Source organism: Chiloscyllium plagiosum, unplaced genomic scaffold (assembly GCF_037043375.1).
Source record: "Chiloscyllium plagiosum isolate Xiang-an unplaced genomic scaffold, Cpla_swu_hap1 HiC_scaffold_24, whole genome shotgun sequence".
NCBI classification, from domain to species: Eukaryota; Metazoa; Chordata; class Chondrichthyes; order Orectolobiformes; family Hemiscylliidae; genus Chiloscyllium; species Chiloscyllium plagiosum.
The window spans coordinates 5434653-5452199 of NW_028270162.1; the positions used below are offsets into that span (position 1 = coordinate 5434653).

Genomic DNA, 17547 nt, shown 5'->3' on the forward strand with positions numbered 1-17547 from the left:
CTACAGTTGTTCTTGAGAATTTATTTAAAGAAATTTTTCTCTTTTTTTAGCTGTTATGTCATGGGCTTTATATATCCTAGTTTGGAGATTTCTTAAATCAACATTCAATGAAATACAACAGGCAAAAACAGAAATTGCTGGAGTAACTGGTATGGCAGCATCTGTGTAGAGAAAAACTGAGTTAACAGTTTGAATCTGATGTGACTTCTTCAGAACATTCTGAAGAACGGTCACTAGAGTCCAAAGATGTGCAGGTCAGGTGAATTGGCCATGCTAAATTGGCCCATTGTGTTAGGTGCATTAGTTGTTGTGGTTCTGTTCGCCGAGCTGGAAGTTTTTGTTGCAAACGTTTCGTCCCCTGGCTAGGCGATATCATCAGTGCTTGGGAGCCTCCTGCGAAGCACTTCTTTGATGTTTCCTCCGGTGTTTATAGTGGTCTGTCCCTGCTGCTTCCGGTTGTCAGTTTCAGCTGTCCGCTGTAGTGGTTGGTATATTGGGTCCAGGTCGATGTGTTTGTAGATGGAGTTTGTGGATGAATGCCATGCCTCTAGGAATTCCCTGGCTGTTCTCTGTCTGGCTTGCCCTATGATAGTAGTGTTGTCCCAGTCGAATTCATGTTGCTTGTTGTCTGTGTGTGTGGCTACTAAGGATAGCTGGTCGTGTCGTTTCGTGGCTAGCAGGACTGCACAAAACACTATATAGGACAAACAGGAAGACAGCTAACAATCCGCATACATGAACATCAACTAGCCACGAAATGACACGACCAGCTATCCTTAGTAGCCACACACGCAGACAACAAGCAACATGAATTCGACTGGGACAACACTACTATCATAGGGCCAGCCAGGGAATTCCTAGAGGCATGGCATTCATCCACAAACTCCATCAACAAACACATCGACCTGGACCCAATATACCAACCACTACAGCGGACAGCTGAAACTGACAACCGGAAGCGGCAGGGACAGACCACTATAAACACCGGAGGAAACATCAAAGAAGCGCTTTGCAGGAGGCTCCCAAGCACTGATGATGTCGCCTAGCCAGGGGACGAAACTTTTGCAACAAAAACTTCCAGCTCGGTGAACAGAACCACAACAACGAGCACCCGAGCTACAAATCTTCGCACAAACTTTGAAGGTGCATTAGTCAAAGAGAAATGGATCTGGGTGGGTTACTCTTCGGAGGGTCGGTGTGGACTTGTTGGGCCGAAGGGCCTCTTTTCACACTCTCAGGAATCAAATCGAATCGACTCTAAATATTAACTCTATTTTTCTCTTATAAAACTGACCAACCGGTTGCCTGCTTATTTGATACGAAATGCTGCTAGGCTTACTTAGATTAACTGTTCTCTGTTTGCAGTCTGTAGTTGTGGCAGAATGATTAGAGTGATGGGTTAGAAATCTATTGGGGTTTCCCCGTGCTGGTTGAAATTCTGTCAAATATATTTCAAACGTATCTCCCAAAATTTCAATTTTTGTCTCAGTTCTCCGGCATTCACAGTTCTTTGTTTTATTATTGAAGTACATTTATTCTCCACGTTGAAATAGCCATATAAACCGGGGATCATTTTCACATTCTCTTAAGAGTTTCCAGTATGACCAAATTGTCAACAACATCTACTGAACTTTAATTTGTATAGAGCACCCCAGGGCACTTCACCTTTTTTTTTTGAACTCACAGGAGTGGGCATTGCTGGCAGGACAGCATTCATTGTACAAACCTCATTGCCCAGAGTTGAGTGAACCACATTGGTGTGGGTCTTGAGTCACATGGAGACCAGATGGGTAAGGATGGCAGATTTCCTTGTGCATCTGATCGATTTTTATGACAATGGTGGTACATGGTCATCACTCAGCTTGCTTTTTCCAGATTTATATAAATGTGAATTTTACTATCTACCATTGTGTAATTCGTACCCATTTGCTTGAGGTTCTGGTGCTGCCTGAATTGCTGTGCTCTTCCAGCACCACTGATCCAGAATCTGGTTTCCAGCATCTGCAGTCATTGTTTTTACCAGGTTCTGGATTACTAGTCCAGTGATGTTAGCACTATGCTACCAGTTCTCCCTAAAATATCTCAGTTATGCAATATGTTGGATTAAAAAAAACTGCAGTGCTGGAATCCAAAGCTGACAGGCAGGCAGAAGGCTGGGGTTACACCCAAAACATCAACTTCTCAACCTCCTGATGCTGCCCGGCTTGCTGTGTTCTTCCAGCCTCCTGCCTGTTTACCATGCAATATGTTGGGACAGGTGGAGAAGCTTGATAAAGAATCATATGTAAAGAGTATTTTAAAGAAGGAGAGATGGATAGAGAGGGAATTCCAGATCTTTAGGACTGAGGCAGTTGAAATGCAGTGATTAAAGTCAAGGAAATGCAAGAGACCAAAATTAGAGGAGCATTGATTTCTGTGTGATGTGTGGAGCTGGAGGGAATCATAGAGACAGAGAGAGGGGAAGGCCAAGGAGGGATTTGAATGTAAGAATGTGAGTATTTTAAAACTGTGACATAGCTGGACCAAAAACCAGTGTTGGCCTTCGTGCCAGTTATGTGGATAGGAAGTCAAATATCATTTCAGCTTCACCTGTTCTTGGATCAGAGGACTGTCTTGTAGAAAATGTCTGATACCATATCTTCTGCAAATCCATAACTCTGTTCATTACCTGAAACATTCACTCATCCCTCTATTCTCATGCAGTGACAATCTTGTATGTGATCTGTGGCAGTTTGCCAAAGTTTGAACAACAAAGCTCCACTACCATTCAAACCCTCAGCCTTTATACTCTTTTAAAAAAACACACACAGATAGCAGGCACATAATAGCATCACCACTTGAATAGGAACAGTATCAGTGTACATTCATAATAGTCATATAGCACAGAAAAAGACCTTAGGGCCACATGGTGGCTCAGTGGTTAGTATTGCTGCCTCTCACTCTCGGACCTGGGTTTGATTCCTGCCTCTGGTGACTCTGTGGAGTTTGCATGTTCTCCCCGTGTCTGCGTGGGTTTCCTCTGGGTGCTCCGGTTTCCTCTGGGTGCTCCGGTTTCCTCCCACAGTCCAAAGATGTGCAGGTTAGGTGAATTGGTCCTGCTAAATTGCACACACCGCTCGGTGCACTAGTCAGGTGTAAATATGGTGAATGGGCCTGGGCGGGTTACACTTCGGAGGGTCGGTGTGGACTACTTGGGCTGAAAGGCCTGTCTCCACACTGCATGAAATCTAACTAATCATTGAATCATAGAGATATACAGCACGGAAACAGACCCTTTGGTCCAACTCGTCCATGCCAACCAGATATCCTAAACTAATTTAGTCCCATTTGCCAGCACTTAGCCCAGATCCCTCCAAACCCTTCCTATTCACATGCCCTTCAAATGTTGTAATTCCCATGCTGACCATGTTCCCAAACTAAACTAGTCCCAGCTGTCTACTCTTGGCCCCTATCCCTATTTCCTATTCATGAACTTATCCAAATGTCTTTTAAATGTTATAACTGTAACTGCATCCAGCATAACCATTACTCCTGGTCAGTATCATGGGAGCACTCTCACATGGACTACAATGTCTCATATTGTCTCAAAGGCATGTACAACATATGTTGGTCTTAGCTGTGATATGCATATCTTTTGAATAAGTTTATTTAATAAAAACCCTCATTAATTCACTATTTAAAATTTACAACATACACTTTTACTCCAATTGGGTTGGTGCTATCTGTGTGGAGAAGGCAATGAATGTTTGAGACTCGGTGACCCTCAGGCCCCGCCCCCCGACGCCCCGCCCCCTTACTCACTCCCACGTGACCCCCGGCGCGGGGCAAGATGGCGGCGGCGGCGGAGCACGAGACGGAGTCTCCCGCCGGGGCCCGGGCCCCATCCCCGGCCCCGGCCTCACAGCCGCCCCGGTACCGGCAGCTCCTGGAGCTGGTGCTCGGCAGCAGGAAGAACGCTAACAGCGTGTTCGACATCCTGGAGGGGCTAGAGGTGGGGCAGTGCGGGCACGGCAAGATCCCAGGGCTGGGGGGGAAGGGGCGCACGGCAAGATCCCAGAGCTGGGGGGGAAGGGGCGCACGGCAAGATCCCAGGGCTGGGGGGGAAGGGGCGCACGGCAAGATCCCAGGGCTGGGGGGGAAGGGGCGCACGGCAAGATCCCAGAGCTGGGGGGGGGCGCACGGCAAGATCCCAGGGCTGGGGGGGAAGGGGCGCACGGCAAGATCCCAGGGCTGGGGTGGAGGGGCGCACGGCAAGATCCCAGGACTGGGGGTGGAGGGGCGCACGGCAAGATCCCAGAGCTGGGGGGCCGCACGGCAAGATCCCAAGGCTGGGGGTGGAGGGGCGCACGGCAAGATCCCAGGGCTGGGGGTGGAGGGGCGCACGGCAAGATCCCAGAGCTAGGGGGGCGCACGGCAAGATCCCAAGGCTGGGGGTGGAGGGGCGCACGGCAAGATCCCAGGGCTGGGGGTGGAGGGGCGCACGGCAAGATCCCAGAGCTGGGGGGGAAGGGGCGCACGGCAAGATCCCAGAGCTGGGGGGGAAGGGGCGCACGGCAAGATCCCAGAGCTGGGGGGGGCGCACGGCAAGATCCAAAGGCTGGGGGTGGAGGGGCGCACGGCAAGATCCCAGAGTTGGGGGGGCGCACGGCAAGATCCCAGGGCTGGGGGTGGAGGGGCGCACGGCAAGATCCCAGAGCTGGGGGGGGCGCACGGCAAGATCCCAGAGCTGGGGGGGAAGCGGCGCACGGCAAGATCCCAGAGCTGGGGGGCGCACGGCAAGATCCCAAGGCTGGGGGTGGAGGGGCGCACGGCAAGATCCCAGGGCTGGGGGTGGAGGGGCGCACGGCAAGATCCCAGGGCTGGTGGTGGAGGGGCGCACTGCAAGATCCCAGGGCTGGGAGGGGGAGGGGTGCACGGCAAGATCCCAGGGCTGGGGTGGGAGGGGCACACGGCAAGATCCCAGGGCTGGGGGTGGAGGGGCGCACGGCAAGATCCCAGGGCTGGGGGTGGAGGGGCGCACGGCAAGATCCCAGGGCTGGGGGGGGGGGGCGCACGGCAAGATCCCAAGGCTGGGGGTGGAGGGGCGCACGGCAAGATCCCAAGGCTGGGGGTGGAGGGGTGCACGGCAAGATCCCAGGGATGGGGGGAAGGGGCGCACGGCAAGATCCCGGAGCTGGTGTGGGCCTGGGTGCTTCCAGAGGTGTAGTGGGGGTTCCTGGACACAGCAAGATCCCAGGGATGCCTCAGCACAGCAAGAGCCCGGGACAGGGGTGGACCGGGGTATAGCAAGATCCTGGGGCTGGGATGGGCACGGGAAAATCTCAGGCTGGGGTGGGCTTAGGCACAGCGCGGTCCTGGGGTTGGGGCAGGATTTGGCACAGCAAAATTCTGGGGGCGGAGTGGGTTTTGTCACAGCAAGATCCCAGAGTGGACTTGGGTGCTATTGGTAGGACCTTCTGTTTGTCTGTGCACTGTAAGATCTTGTCAACAGAACACAATACCAGAATGTAATGTTTGGTGTATGTGGCCTCAGGATCCCATGTGAACTCCCCTTCCTCACCTCACCAAACTAATTCTGTTCCAAATGGTGCTCAGGATGTCTCCAAATCTCTGTCTCAGATAAACGAACGTTATCACACTGAAGGAGTGCTGCTCTATCATTGGTGCTGTCTTTTGGATGAGCCATCAAATGATGGTTAAAGGCAGGTTTCTTGACAGTGTAGAGGACAGTGGTGTTCCACAGGGATCAGTGCTGTGGCCACTGTTGTTTGTAATATACATAAATGATCTGGAAAAGGGCATTGTTGGTCTGATCAGTAAGTATGCAGATCACACAAAGATTGGTGGAGTAGCAGAAAGCATAGGGGACTGTCAGAGTACAGGAGAATATAGGTAGTCTGGAGAGTTGGGTAGAGAAGTGACAGATGGAGTTCAATACAGGCAAATGTGAGGTGATGCATTTTGAGAAGTCTAATTCTAGAGCGAACTATACTGTAAATGAAAGAGCCTTGTGAAAAGTTGATGAGCAGAGAGATCTGGGAGTTCAGGTCATTGTACCCTGAAGGTGGCTGCACAGATGGATAGAGTGGTCAAGAAGGCATATGGTATGCTTGCCTTCTTTGGACGGGGTATTGAGTATAAGAGCTGTCAAGTCATGTTAAAATTGTATAAGACATTGGTTCGGCCGCATTTAGAATACTGTGTACAGTTTTGGTTGCCACATTACCAAAAGGATGTGGGTGCTTTGGAGAGGGTGCCGAGAAGGTTTACAAGGAATTTGCCTGGTATGGAAGGTGCTAGCTATGAAGAGAGGTCGAGTAGGTTAGGATTGTTTCCATTAGAAAAAAGATTGAGAGGGGACCTGATTGAGGTCTACAAAATCATGAAGAGTATAGACAGGGTAGCTTTTCCCCAGGTAAGCTTTTTCCCAGGGTGAGGGATTCAATAACGAGAGATCAAGTGTTCAAGGTGAGAGGTGACAACTTTAAGGGGGATACATGCAGCAAGTACTTTACACAGAGGGTGGTAGGTGCCTGGAACGCATTGCCAGCAGAGGTAGTAGAGGCAGGCACAGTAGATTCATTTAAGGTGCGTCTGGACAGATGCATGAGTAGGTAGGGAGCAGAGGGACACAGATGCTTAGGTATTGGGTGACAAGTTTAGACAGTGGATTTAGATCTGCTCAGGCTTGCAGAGCCGAAGGGCTGTAAATTTTCTTTGTTCTTCATGTCCGTAGATCCCTCAAAGTTGCCACCTCTGTTGATAGGGTTGTTAAGAAGGTGTATGGTGTGGTGGAGCTGGGTACAATTGCAACATTTAAAAAGCATCTGGATGGGTATGTGAATAGGAAGGGTTTGGAGGGATATGGGCCAAATGCTGGCAAATGGGACTAGATTAATTAAGGATATCTGATCAGCATGGATGAGTTGGACCAAAGTGTCTGTTTCTGTTCTGTTCAACTCTATGACTTCCACGTCTGAAGATGATACATTTGAACCCCAAATCTTGAGATGTTAAGTGGCAGACCAAATGGTTTTCTGCATTGTAACAATTCTGCATTTGATGAGGTTCCCTCTGGGCAAGGGCAAATGGATAAATCTTTGTGCAATACAGTAGATATATGATAGCTTTTGATTGAAATTTGAAGACTCCAGTAGTGGTGGTAGACTTCCTGTTATTTGAGAATGGCCAAGGTCAAAGTCACATCTTATTGGGTCTGATGTGCAGTGTTCTGAAAGCTTGTGATTTTAAATAAATCTGTTGGATTATAACCTGGTATTGTGTGACATTTGACATGAGACTGAAGCAGGGGACAGAAAGGAAAGGATTGTAATTAAAGCATTTCACATTCACAGACAACTTCTGAAATGCAGTGATCTTATGTAGACAAGCCTACCAAACGTTTTGTACACGGCAACCTTCTAATAACAAGGAATTGCCGGTGTTTGTGTAGGAAAGAATGCTGGAAAATTTGCCATCACTTCTGGTATCAAGATCCAACCTGAAATAGTTTGTCCCCAAACAAGGATGCTTCCAAAAGAAACAAGCTGGCACTCAATGCTGACCCCACATATTACTTGGTTGGTCTTTCACATGAAGCTAGTTAAGAACAGCAGGAATTGCACTCTTGTATTGGCCAATATTCATCCCTTAAAAAGCTGATTTCTTATCAGCATCACATGCAACCCCAGATTGATGTTTGGGGTAGGTACCGATGGAGTGCTGCACTGCCAGAGGTGAGACCTTTTGGGTGACATGTTAAGCTGAGGCTCATCTCCCCTCGGAAGTGCCTGAAAAAAAAACTGATTGCACTAATCAAGACCAGGAGATTTCTGCCCAGTGCCCGAAAAATCATTGCTTGCTGCTTATGTGAGAGCCTCTGGGTTGCATGTTGACTGCTGTGTTTGCCAGCAAAATAGTTTTTGTTATATTTAGAAAGTAGTTAATTTAGGATTAAATAGTTTCAGGACTGAATAAATGCAGTTTATTTATTTGCATGAGTCGAATTCCACAGTTTAAAGACCTGAATAAAATCTATCAGTAACCTCAACGTTCTTATTATTAGTATATATTGACAGTAAAATTCTGTACTTCACATTAGGCTGAAGATGAAGCTGAAATCCTCACTGCAACTGCAACCTGCAGCAAATTATTTTGCACTTTACTGCAACAAGGAGAAGTCTTTTTTGGCCAGCTGCCTGGAGAAGAGGAGTATCTGTCAGGTAAGCTAATTGTTGGGCTCTTTGCTCCCATAAGCATGTTCCACAGCGTGGTCAGAGTGACACAGCCACAGGCAACAGGAAAGAGAAAGTGTTCACTTATTGTTCATGCCAATGGAACAGTGCTGGAGGAAAGGGGGGGGGCGGTGCAGACGCTCAGGGAATATTCTTGATCTGTGTTGTGATTTGAAAGGAGGGTAGATATTGTTTCATTTGGGGAGAAACAAGTTTGTGATAATTTCAGGAAAACATAGGAATTGGAGTAGACCATTTAGCCCATCAAGCTTCCTGTGTCATTTCAGATCATCTACCTACCATATTCATGCACAATCTCCATATTCCTTGATGTCATTATTAACTAAAAAAGCTAAATCTTGACCTCTGTCTTGAACGTATTTGATGATTGAGCTTCCATATCCCGTTTGGGGGAAAATTGGTGAAAGCGAAAATTGGTACAGTGAACGTCCTGATATCCGGCAGGCATGGACAATTTTCAAAACGTGGCTGACCTCCAATCTCGCACCATCTTCACTAACTCAACATCATTCAAAATTGATAAACCCTCCCAACCCAGCACTGCAGAAGTGCTGCCTTTCAAATGACACGTCAGATAAGTGTCTCATTTGCTGTCTTGGCTGCATGGCAAAATTCCAATGGCAATACTGTGGAAGTGAGTGGAGGTTTCCCCTGATGTCTTGGGAACAATATATCTCAGCCATTATCACTCAGGCAGATTAACATTATCATATTGTTGCCCGTGGGAGCTTGTTGTGCACAAATTGGCTACTACATATCTCATATTTATAACAATGATTGAACTTCAAAAATACTTAATTGTTTATGAAGTCTTTTAAGATGTGTGAGTTGGTCAGCAGAAAGTTCTTGTTGCAGGAAGGTGCAAACTAACTTGCTGCAGGTTGTAGTAACAGTCAATGACATAGGTAGGAGGAGGGCTGAGGATGTTAGGCAGGCTTTCAGGGAGCTAGGTTGGAAGCTCAGAGTTAGAACGAACAAAGTTGTTGTCTCTGGTTTGTTACCCGTGCCACGTGATAGAGAGTCGAGGAATAGGGAGAGAGAACAGTTAAATGCGTGGGTACAGGGATGGTGCAGGAGGGAGGGATTCCGATATTTGGATAACTGGGGTTCTTTCTGGGGAAGGTGGGACCTCTGTAAACAGGATGGTCTACACCTGAACCTGAGGGGCACCAGTATCCTTGGCGGGAGGTTTGCTAGTGCTCTTGGGGGGGGGGGGTTTAAACTAACTCTGCAGGGGCATGGGAACCTAGACTGTAGCTTTAGGGTGCAGGACCTGGAGTGTAGGGAGGTTAGGAACATGGCATCAATCTCAAAGGAGGGTGCCTGTAAACAGGAAAGTGGCTTGAAGTGTGTATACTTCAATGCAAGAAGTATACGAAATAAGGTAGGTGAACTTGCAGCGTGGGTTGGTACCTGGGACTTCGATGTTGTGGCTATTATGGAGACATGGGTAGAACAGGGACAGGATTGGCTGTTGCAGGTTCCAGGGTGTAAATGTTTTAGTAGGGTCAGAGGTGGGGGTAGAAGAGAGGGAGGTGTGGCATTGCTTGTCAAAGATCGTATTACAGCGGTGGAAAGGACGATGGATGAAGACTCGCCATCTGAGGTAGTTTGGGCTGAGGTTAGGAATAGGAAAGGTGAGGTCACCCTGTTAGGAGTTTTTTACAGGCCTCCTAATAGTCCTAGAAACGTAGAAGAAAGGATTGCGAGGATGATTCAAGAGAAGAGTGAAAGTAATAGGGTGGTTGTTATGGGGGACTTTAACTTTCCTGATATTGATTGGGAAAGCTATAGCTCTAGTTCGTTAGATGGGTCGGTGTTTGTCCAATGTGTGCAGGAGGGTTTCCTGACACAATATGTAGATAGGCCAACAAGAGGTGAGGCCATACTGGATTTGGTTCTGGGTAACAAACCAGGCCAGGTGTTAGAATTAGAGGTAGGTGAGCACTTTGGGGACAGTGACCACAATTCGGTGACTTTTACTCTAGTGATGGAGAGGGATAAGTGTGCACTGCAGGGCAAGAGTTATAGCTGGGGGCAGGGAAATTATGATGCGGTGAGGCATGACTTAGGATGCGTGGCTTGGAAAAGTAGGCTTCAAGGCAAGGGCGTAATTGATATGTGGAGCTTGTTCAAGGAGCAACTATTGAGTGTCCTTGATAAGTATGTACCTGTCAGGCAGGGAGGAAAGGGTCGTGTGAGGGAGCCGTGGTTTAATAAGGAATTGGAATCCCTTGTTAAATGGAAGAGGGCGGCCTATGTAAAGATGAGGCGTGAAGATTCAATTGGGGCGATTGAGAGTTATAAGGTAGCCAGGAAGGACCTGAAGAGAGAGCTAAGAGCAGCAAGGAGGGGACATGAAAGGTCCTTAGTTGGTAGGATTAGGGAAAACCTTAAGGCTTTCTATAGGTATGTCAGGAATAAAAAAATGACTAGGGTAGGAATAGGTCCAGTCAAGGATAGTAGTGGGAAGTTGCGTGTGGAGGCTGAAGAGATTGGGGAGACACTGAATGAATACTTTTTGTCAGTATTCACTCAGGAACAGGACATTGTTGCCGATGTGAATACTGAGTCACAATTAAGTAGAATGAATGGCTTTGAGGTATGTAGGGAAGAGGTGTTGGAAATTCTGGAAAGGGTGAAAATAGATAAGTCCCCTGGGCCTGATGGCATTTATCCTAGGAATCTCTGGGAAGCAAGGGAGGAGATTGCAGAGCCATTGTCCTTGATTTTTATGTCCTCGTTGTCTACAGGAGTAGTGCCAGAAGACTGGAGGCTAGCAAATGTGGTTCCCTTGTTCAAGAAGGGGAGTAGGGATAACCCTAGTAACTATAGGCCGGTGAGTCTCACTTCTGTTGTGGGCAAAGTCTTAGAGAGAATTGTAAGGGATAGGATTTATGAACATCTGGATAGGAATAATGTGATCAAGGATAGTCAGCATGGTTTTTTGAAGGGCAGGTCTTGCCTCACAAACCTTATTGAATTCTTTGAGAAGGTGACTAAGGAGGTGGACGAGGGGAAAGCGGTAGATGTGGTGTATATGGATTTTAGTAAGGCGTTTGATAAGGTTCCCCATGGTAGGCTACTTCAAAAAATACGGAGGAATGGCATTGAGGGTGAGTTGGAGGTTTGGATTAGGAATTGGCTGGCTGGAAGAAGACAGAGGGTAGTAGTTGATGGTAAAGGTTCATCTTGGAGTACCGTTACTAGCGGTGTTCCGCAAGGATCTGTTTTGGGACCATTGCTGTTTGTCATTTTTATAAATGACCTGGAGGAGGGGCTAGAAGGTTGGGTGAGCAAGTTTGCGGATGATACGAAAGTCGGAGGAGTTGTTGACAGTGAGGAAGGATGTGGCAGGTTACAGCGGGATATAGATAAGCTGCAGAACTGGGCAGAAAGGTGGCAAATGGAGTTCAATGTAGCTAAGTGTGAGGTGATTCACTTTGGTATGAGTAACAAAAAGATGGGGTACTGGGCTAATGGTCGGATACTTGGTAGTGTGGATGAGCAGAGGGATCTTGGTGTCCATGTACACAGATCTTTGGAAGTTGCCACCCAGGTAAATAGTGCGGTGAAGAAGGCATATGGCGTACTGGCTTTTATTGGTAGAGGAATTGAGTTTCGGAGTCCTGAGATCATGTTGCAGTTATATAAGACTCTGGTGCGGCCGCACCTGGAGTATTGTGTGCGGTTTTGGTCGCCATACTATAGGAAGGATGTGGAGGCACTGGAACGGGTGCAGAGGAGGTTTACCAGGATGTTGCCTGGTATGGTAGGAAGATCATATGAGGAAAGGCTGAGGCAGTTGGGGTTGTTTTCATTGGAGAAAAGAAGGTTTAGAGGTGACTTGATAGAGGTGTACAAGATGATTAGGGGTTTAGATAGGGTTGACCGTGAGAACCTTTTTCCACATATGGAGTCAGCTATTACGAGGGGGCATAGCTTTAAATTAAGGGGTGGTAGGTATAGGACAGATGTTAGGGGTAGGTTCTTTACTCAGCGAGTCGTGAGTTCATGGAATGCCCTGCCAGTAGCAGTGGTGGACTCTCCCTCATTATGGGCATTTAAGCGGGCATTGGATAGGCATATGGAGGATAGTGGGCTAGTGTAGGTTAGGTGGGCTTGGATCGGCGCAACATCGAGGGCCAAAGGGCCTGTACTGCGCTGTATTCTTCTATGTTCTATGTTCAAGATTTCAGCTTCCTCTTCAGCCTAATGTGTAACGAGGTCTCGTAATGTTAATAGATACTATCATTGTCAGTTTTGGGTTGATGCAAAGAAAGAGAGAATTTGCACTTAAAGCAAAACCCTAAAATGCAGTAAAGATGTGTCCTCTAGTTTGGAATTTGCAAGAAACCTACATTATAAACAGTTCTGTACATTTAATTTCAGCCGACTTCAGTGCTGAGGTGAAGTATAAGATGTGGATGAGGTATCGTTATCAGAGTTGCATCAACCAGTTACTCAACCTGATGGTGCATGAATCGAGCCAGGTACAGGTGAGTTTCCTACTGTGAACCTGCCTCAGGTTTGCCCCCATGCATCAAATGAAGAATGTTTGGTAGCATGAGGTGAGTAATACTGAGACCCAGAGTAATGATCCAAAAAGGTGACTTCAAATCCCATGCAGCTACTGGAAAATTTAAATTTAAAAAAATTAAATAAATTTGCAATTTAAAAACAAATCATTTGTGGTGAATACATAACTGTGGGTTATCGTTGTTTTAGTACCCGTTAGTGCCAAGTTTCTGGTATTGAGACTGGCTCTAATGCAACGAGGGGTACGTCAGCTTCCAAGAAATCAATTGTGTTTGGGGATTCTGTAGTCAGAGGTACAAACAGACGTTTCTATGGCCAGCAGAGAAAAAGCAGAATGGTGTGTTGTTTCCCTGGTGCCAGGATCAAGGATGTGTCAGAGAGGGTGCAGAATGTTCTCACGGGGGAGAGGGGCCAGCAGGAGGTCATTGTCCACATTGGAACCAACGACATTGGAAGGGAAAAGATTGAGGCTCTGAAGGGAGATTACAGAGAGTTAGGCAGAAATTTGAAAAGGAGGTCCTCAAGGATAGTAATATCTGGATTACTCCCGGTGCTACGAGCTAGTGAGGGCAGGAATAGGAGGATAGAGCAGATGAATGCATGGCTGAAGAGCTGGTGTATGGGAGAAGGATTCACATTTTTGGATCATTGGAATCTCTTTTGGGGAAGAAGTGACCTGTACAAGAAGGACGGATTGCACCTAAATTGGAAGGGGACTAATATACTGGCAGGGAAATTTGCTAGAGCTGCTTGGGAGGATTTAAACTAGTAAGGTGGGGTATGGGATCCAGGGAGATAGTGAGGAAAGAGATCTGAGACTGGTACAACTGAGAACAGAAGTGAATCAAACAGTCAGGGCAGGCAGGGACAAGGTAGGACTAATAAATTAAACTGCATTTATTTCAATGCAAGGGGCCTAACAGGGAAGGCAGATGAACTCAGGGCATGGTTAGGCACATGGGACTGGGATATCATAGCAATTACGGAAACATGGCTCAGGGATGGACAGGACTGGCAGCGTAACATTCCAGGATACAAATGCTACAGGAAGGATAGAAAGGGAGGCAAGAGAGAAGGGGGAGTGGCATTTTTGATAAGGGATAGCATTACAGCTGTGCTGAGGGAGGATATTCCCAGAAATACATCCAGGGAAGCAATTTGGGTGGAACTGAGAAATAAGAAGGGGATGATCACCTCATTGGGATTGTATTATAGACTCCCCAATAGTCAGAGTGAAATGAGAAACAAACTTGTAAGGAGATCTCAGCTATCTGTAAGAATAATAGGGTAGTTATGGTAGGGGATTTTAACTTTCCAAACATCAACTTGGACTGCCATAGTGTTAAAGGTTTAGATGGAGAGGAATTTCTTAAGTGTGTACGAGACAATTTTCTGATTCAGTATGTGGATGTACCTACTAGAGAAGGTGCAAAACTTGACCTACTCTTGGGAAATAAGGCAGGGCAGGTGACTGAGGTGTCAGTGAGGGAGCACTTTGGGGCCAGCGACCATAATTCTATTTGTTTCAAAATAGTGATGGAAAAGGATAGACCAGATCTTAAAGTTGAAGTTCTAAATTGGAGAAAGGCCAATTTTGACGGTATTAGGCAAGAACTTTCGAAAGCTGATTGGAGGCAGATGTTCGCAGGGAAAGGGATGGCTGGAAAATGGGAAGCCTTCAGAAATGAGATAACAAGAATCCAGAGAAAGTATATCCCTATCAGGGTGAAAGGGAAGGCTGGTAGGTATAGGGAATGCTGGATGACTAAAGAAATTGAGGGTTTGGTTAAGAAAAAGAAGGAAGCATATGTCAGGTACAGACAGGATAGATCGAGTGAATCCTTAGAAGAGTATAAAGGAAGTAGGAGTATACTTAAGAGGGAAATCAGGAGGGCAAAATGGGGACATGAGATAGCTTTGGCAAATAGAATTAAGGAGAATTCAAATGGTTTTTAGAAATATATTAAGGACAAAAGGGTAACTAGGGAGAGAATAGGGCCCCTCAAAGATCAGCAAGGCGGCCTTTGTGTGGAGCCACAGAAAATGGGAGGAGATACTAAATTAATATTTTGCATCAGTATTTACTGTGGAAAAGGATATGGAAGATATAGAATGTAGGGAAATAGATGGTGACACCTTGCAAAATGTCCAGATTACAGAGGAGGAAGTGCTGGATGTCTTAACGGTTAAAGGTGAATAAATCCCCAGGACCTGATCAGGAGTATCCGAGAACTCTGGGAAGCTAGAGAAGTGATTGCTGGGCCTCTTGCTGAGATATTTGTATCATCGATAGTCACAGGTGAGGTGCCGGAAGACTGGGGGTTGGCAAACGTGGTGCCACTGTTTAAGAAGGGCGGTAAAGACAAGTCAGGGAACTGTAGACCGGTGAGCCTCACCTTGGTGGTGGGCAAGTTGTTGGAGGGAATCCTGAGGGACAGGATGTACATGTATTTGGAAAGGCAAGGACTGATTTGGAATAGTCAACATGGCTTTGTGCGTGGGAAATCATGTCTCACAAACTCGATTGAGTTTTTTGAAGAAGTAACAAAGAAGATTGATGAGGGCAAAGCAGTAGATGTGATCTATGTGGACTTCAGTAAGGCGTTCGACAAGGTTCCCCATGGGAGACTGATTAGCAAGGTTAGATTTCATGGAATGCAGGGAGAACTAGCCAGTTGGATACAGAACTGGCTCAAAGGTAGAAGACAGAGGGTGGTGGTGGAGGGTTGTTTTTCAGACTGGAGGCCTGTGATCAGTGGAGTGCCACAAGGATCGGTGCTGGGCCCTCTACTTTTTGTCATTTACATAAATGATTTGGATGCGAGTATAAGAGGTACAGTTAGTAAGTTTGCAAATGACACCAAAATTGGAGGTGTAGTGGATAGCGAAGAGGGTTACCTCAGATTACAACAGGATCTGGACCAGATGGGCCAATGGGCTGAGAAGTGGCAGATGGAGTTTAATTCAGCTAAATGCGAGGTGCTGCATTTTGGGAAAGCAAATCTTAGCAGGACTTATACACTTAATGGTAAGGTCCTAGGGTGTGTTGCTGAACAAAGAGACCTTGGAGTGCAGGTTCATAGCTCCTTGAAAGTGGAGTCCCAGGTAGATAGGATAGTGAAGAAGGCGTTTGGTATGCTTTCCTTTATTGGTCAGAGCATTGAGTACAGGAGTTGGGAGGTCATGTTGCAGCTGTGCAGGACATTGGTTAGGCCACTGTTGGAATATTGTGTGCAATTCTGGTCTCCTTCCTATCGGAAAGATGTTGTGAAACTTGAAATGGTTCAGAAAAGATTTATAAGGATGTTGCCAGGGTTGGAGGATCTGAGCTACAGGAAGAGGCTGAACAGGCTGGGAGTGTCGGAGGCTGAGGGGTGACCTTATAGACGTTTACAAAATTATGAGGGGCATAGATAGGATAAATAGACAAAGTCTTTTCCCTGTGGTCGGGGAGTCCAGAACTAGAGGGCATAGGTTTAAGGTGAGAGGGGAAAGATATACAAGAGACCTAAGGAGCCACATTTTCACGCAGAGGGTGGTACGTGTATGGAATGAGCTGCTAGAGGATGTGGTGGAGGCTGGTACCATTGCAACATTTAAGAGGCATTTGGATGGGTATATGAATAGGAAGGGTTTGGAGGGATATGGGCCGAGTGCTGGCAAGTGGGACTAGATTGGGTTGGAATATCTTGCCGGCATGGACAGGTTGGACCGAAGGGTCTGTTTCCATGCTGTACATCTCTATGACTCTATATCTGCTGTTCTTAACTGGTCTGGCCTTATGTGACTCCAGATCCACTGCAAAGTGGTTGAGTCTTAACTACCCTCAAAAATGGTCTTTGCAAGCCACTCAATTCCATTCAACAGATGGCTTATCACTATCTTCTCTCAGACAACTAATGCTGGTCTCGTCAGTAAAGTTTGCATCCTGAGTTTTTTAAAATATCCATTCCTGAAATGTGGGCATTGCTGACGGGGCCTACATTTATTGCCTATCCTTAATTACTAAGAGGGCAGTTAAGCATCAGTCACATTGTCGTGGGTCTGGAGTCACATGTAGGCCAGACTAGGTGGGGACGGCAGTTCCATTTTCCCATGGCGGGATTTGAACCTGGGTCTCTGAATTAATAGTTTCTAACGATAATATCACTAGACAACCCCCAATTAAAATTGCCAATCTGGATTACAATAGCAGAATGATTTGTTCATAAATTGTATTAACACAAATTATTTTGATTTTCTTCCCAGCTTCTTCTTAATTCCTCCCCTGATTTTACTTCTGACAGTGAGAAAGTCTAGGACTCTAGCACCGTTGTCTTTAGGTCTTAGAGTCAGACCTTTCCAAAATGAGATTAGGAAGCACCTCCATACTCAAAAGAGTGCAGGAATTTTGAACTGTCTTCAGCAAATGGCAGGACTGCTCCAACAGCACTTTCCAATCCTGCTATCGATACCATCAAGAAAGGCAAGGATAGCAGATATTTGCCAACACCCCCCCCAGCAAGTATTGTCCAAGCCATTCACTTTTTTGGCTTGGAAATATTATCACCCTTCTTTCAGCATCACAGGGTCAAAATCCTGGAATTCCCTATCTAACAGCACTCTGGGTGTCCCTCAGCACGTGCAATGCAGTGGATCAAAAGGGCAGCTCATCACCACCTTCTTGAAGCTAATTAGAGGTGGCATTAAAAGGTGGCCCAACCAGTGACGCTCACATCCCATGAATGAATTTTAAAAAGATGCTTAATTCCTT

The 17547-nt window shown here is 46.6% G+C and overlaps 1 protein-coding gene across 2 annotated transcripts in view; it reads left to right on the forward strand.

Moving 5' to 3' along the window:
* Positions 1-3824: 3824 nt before the first annotated feature.
* Positions 3825-17547, forward strand: part of noc4l (nucleolar complex associated 4 homolog) — a 41885-nt gene continuing 28162 nt past the window's right edge. The window contains exons 1-3 of one of the 2 annotated variants that reach the window (XM_087999866.1): positions 3825-3991; positions 8102-8222; positions 12648-12754. In XM_087999866.1, the coding sequence (XP_087855992.1) occupies positions 3830-3991; positions 8102-8222; positions 12648-12754 (390 nt within the window). In that variant the 5' untranslated portion in view covers positions 3825-3829. The remainder of the gene's footprint in view (positions 3992-8101; positions 8223-12647; positions 12755-17547) is intronic. The other variant, XM_087999867.1, reaches the window with a different exon arrangement.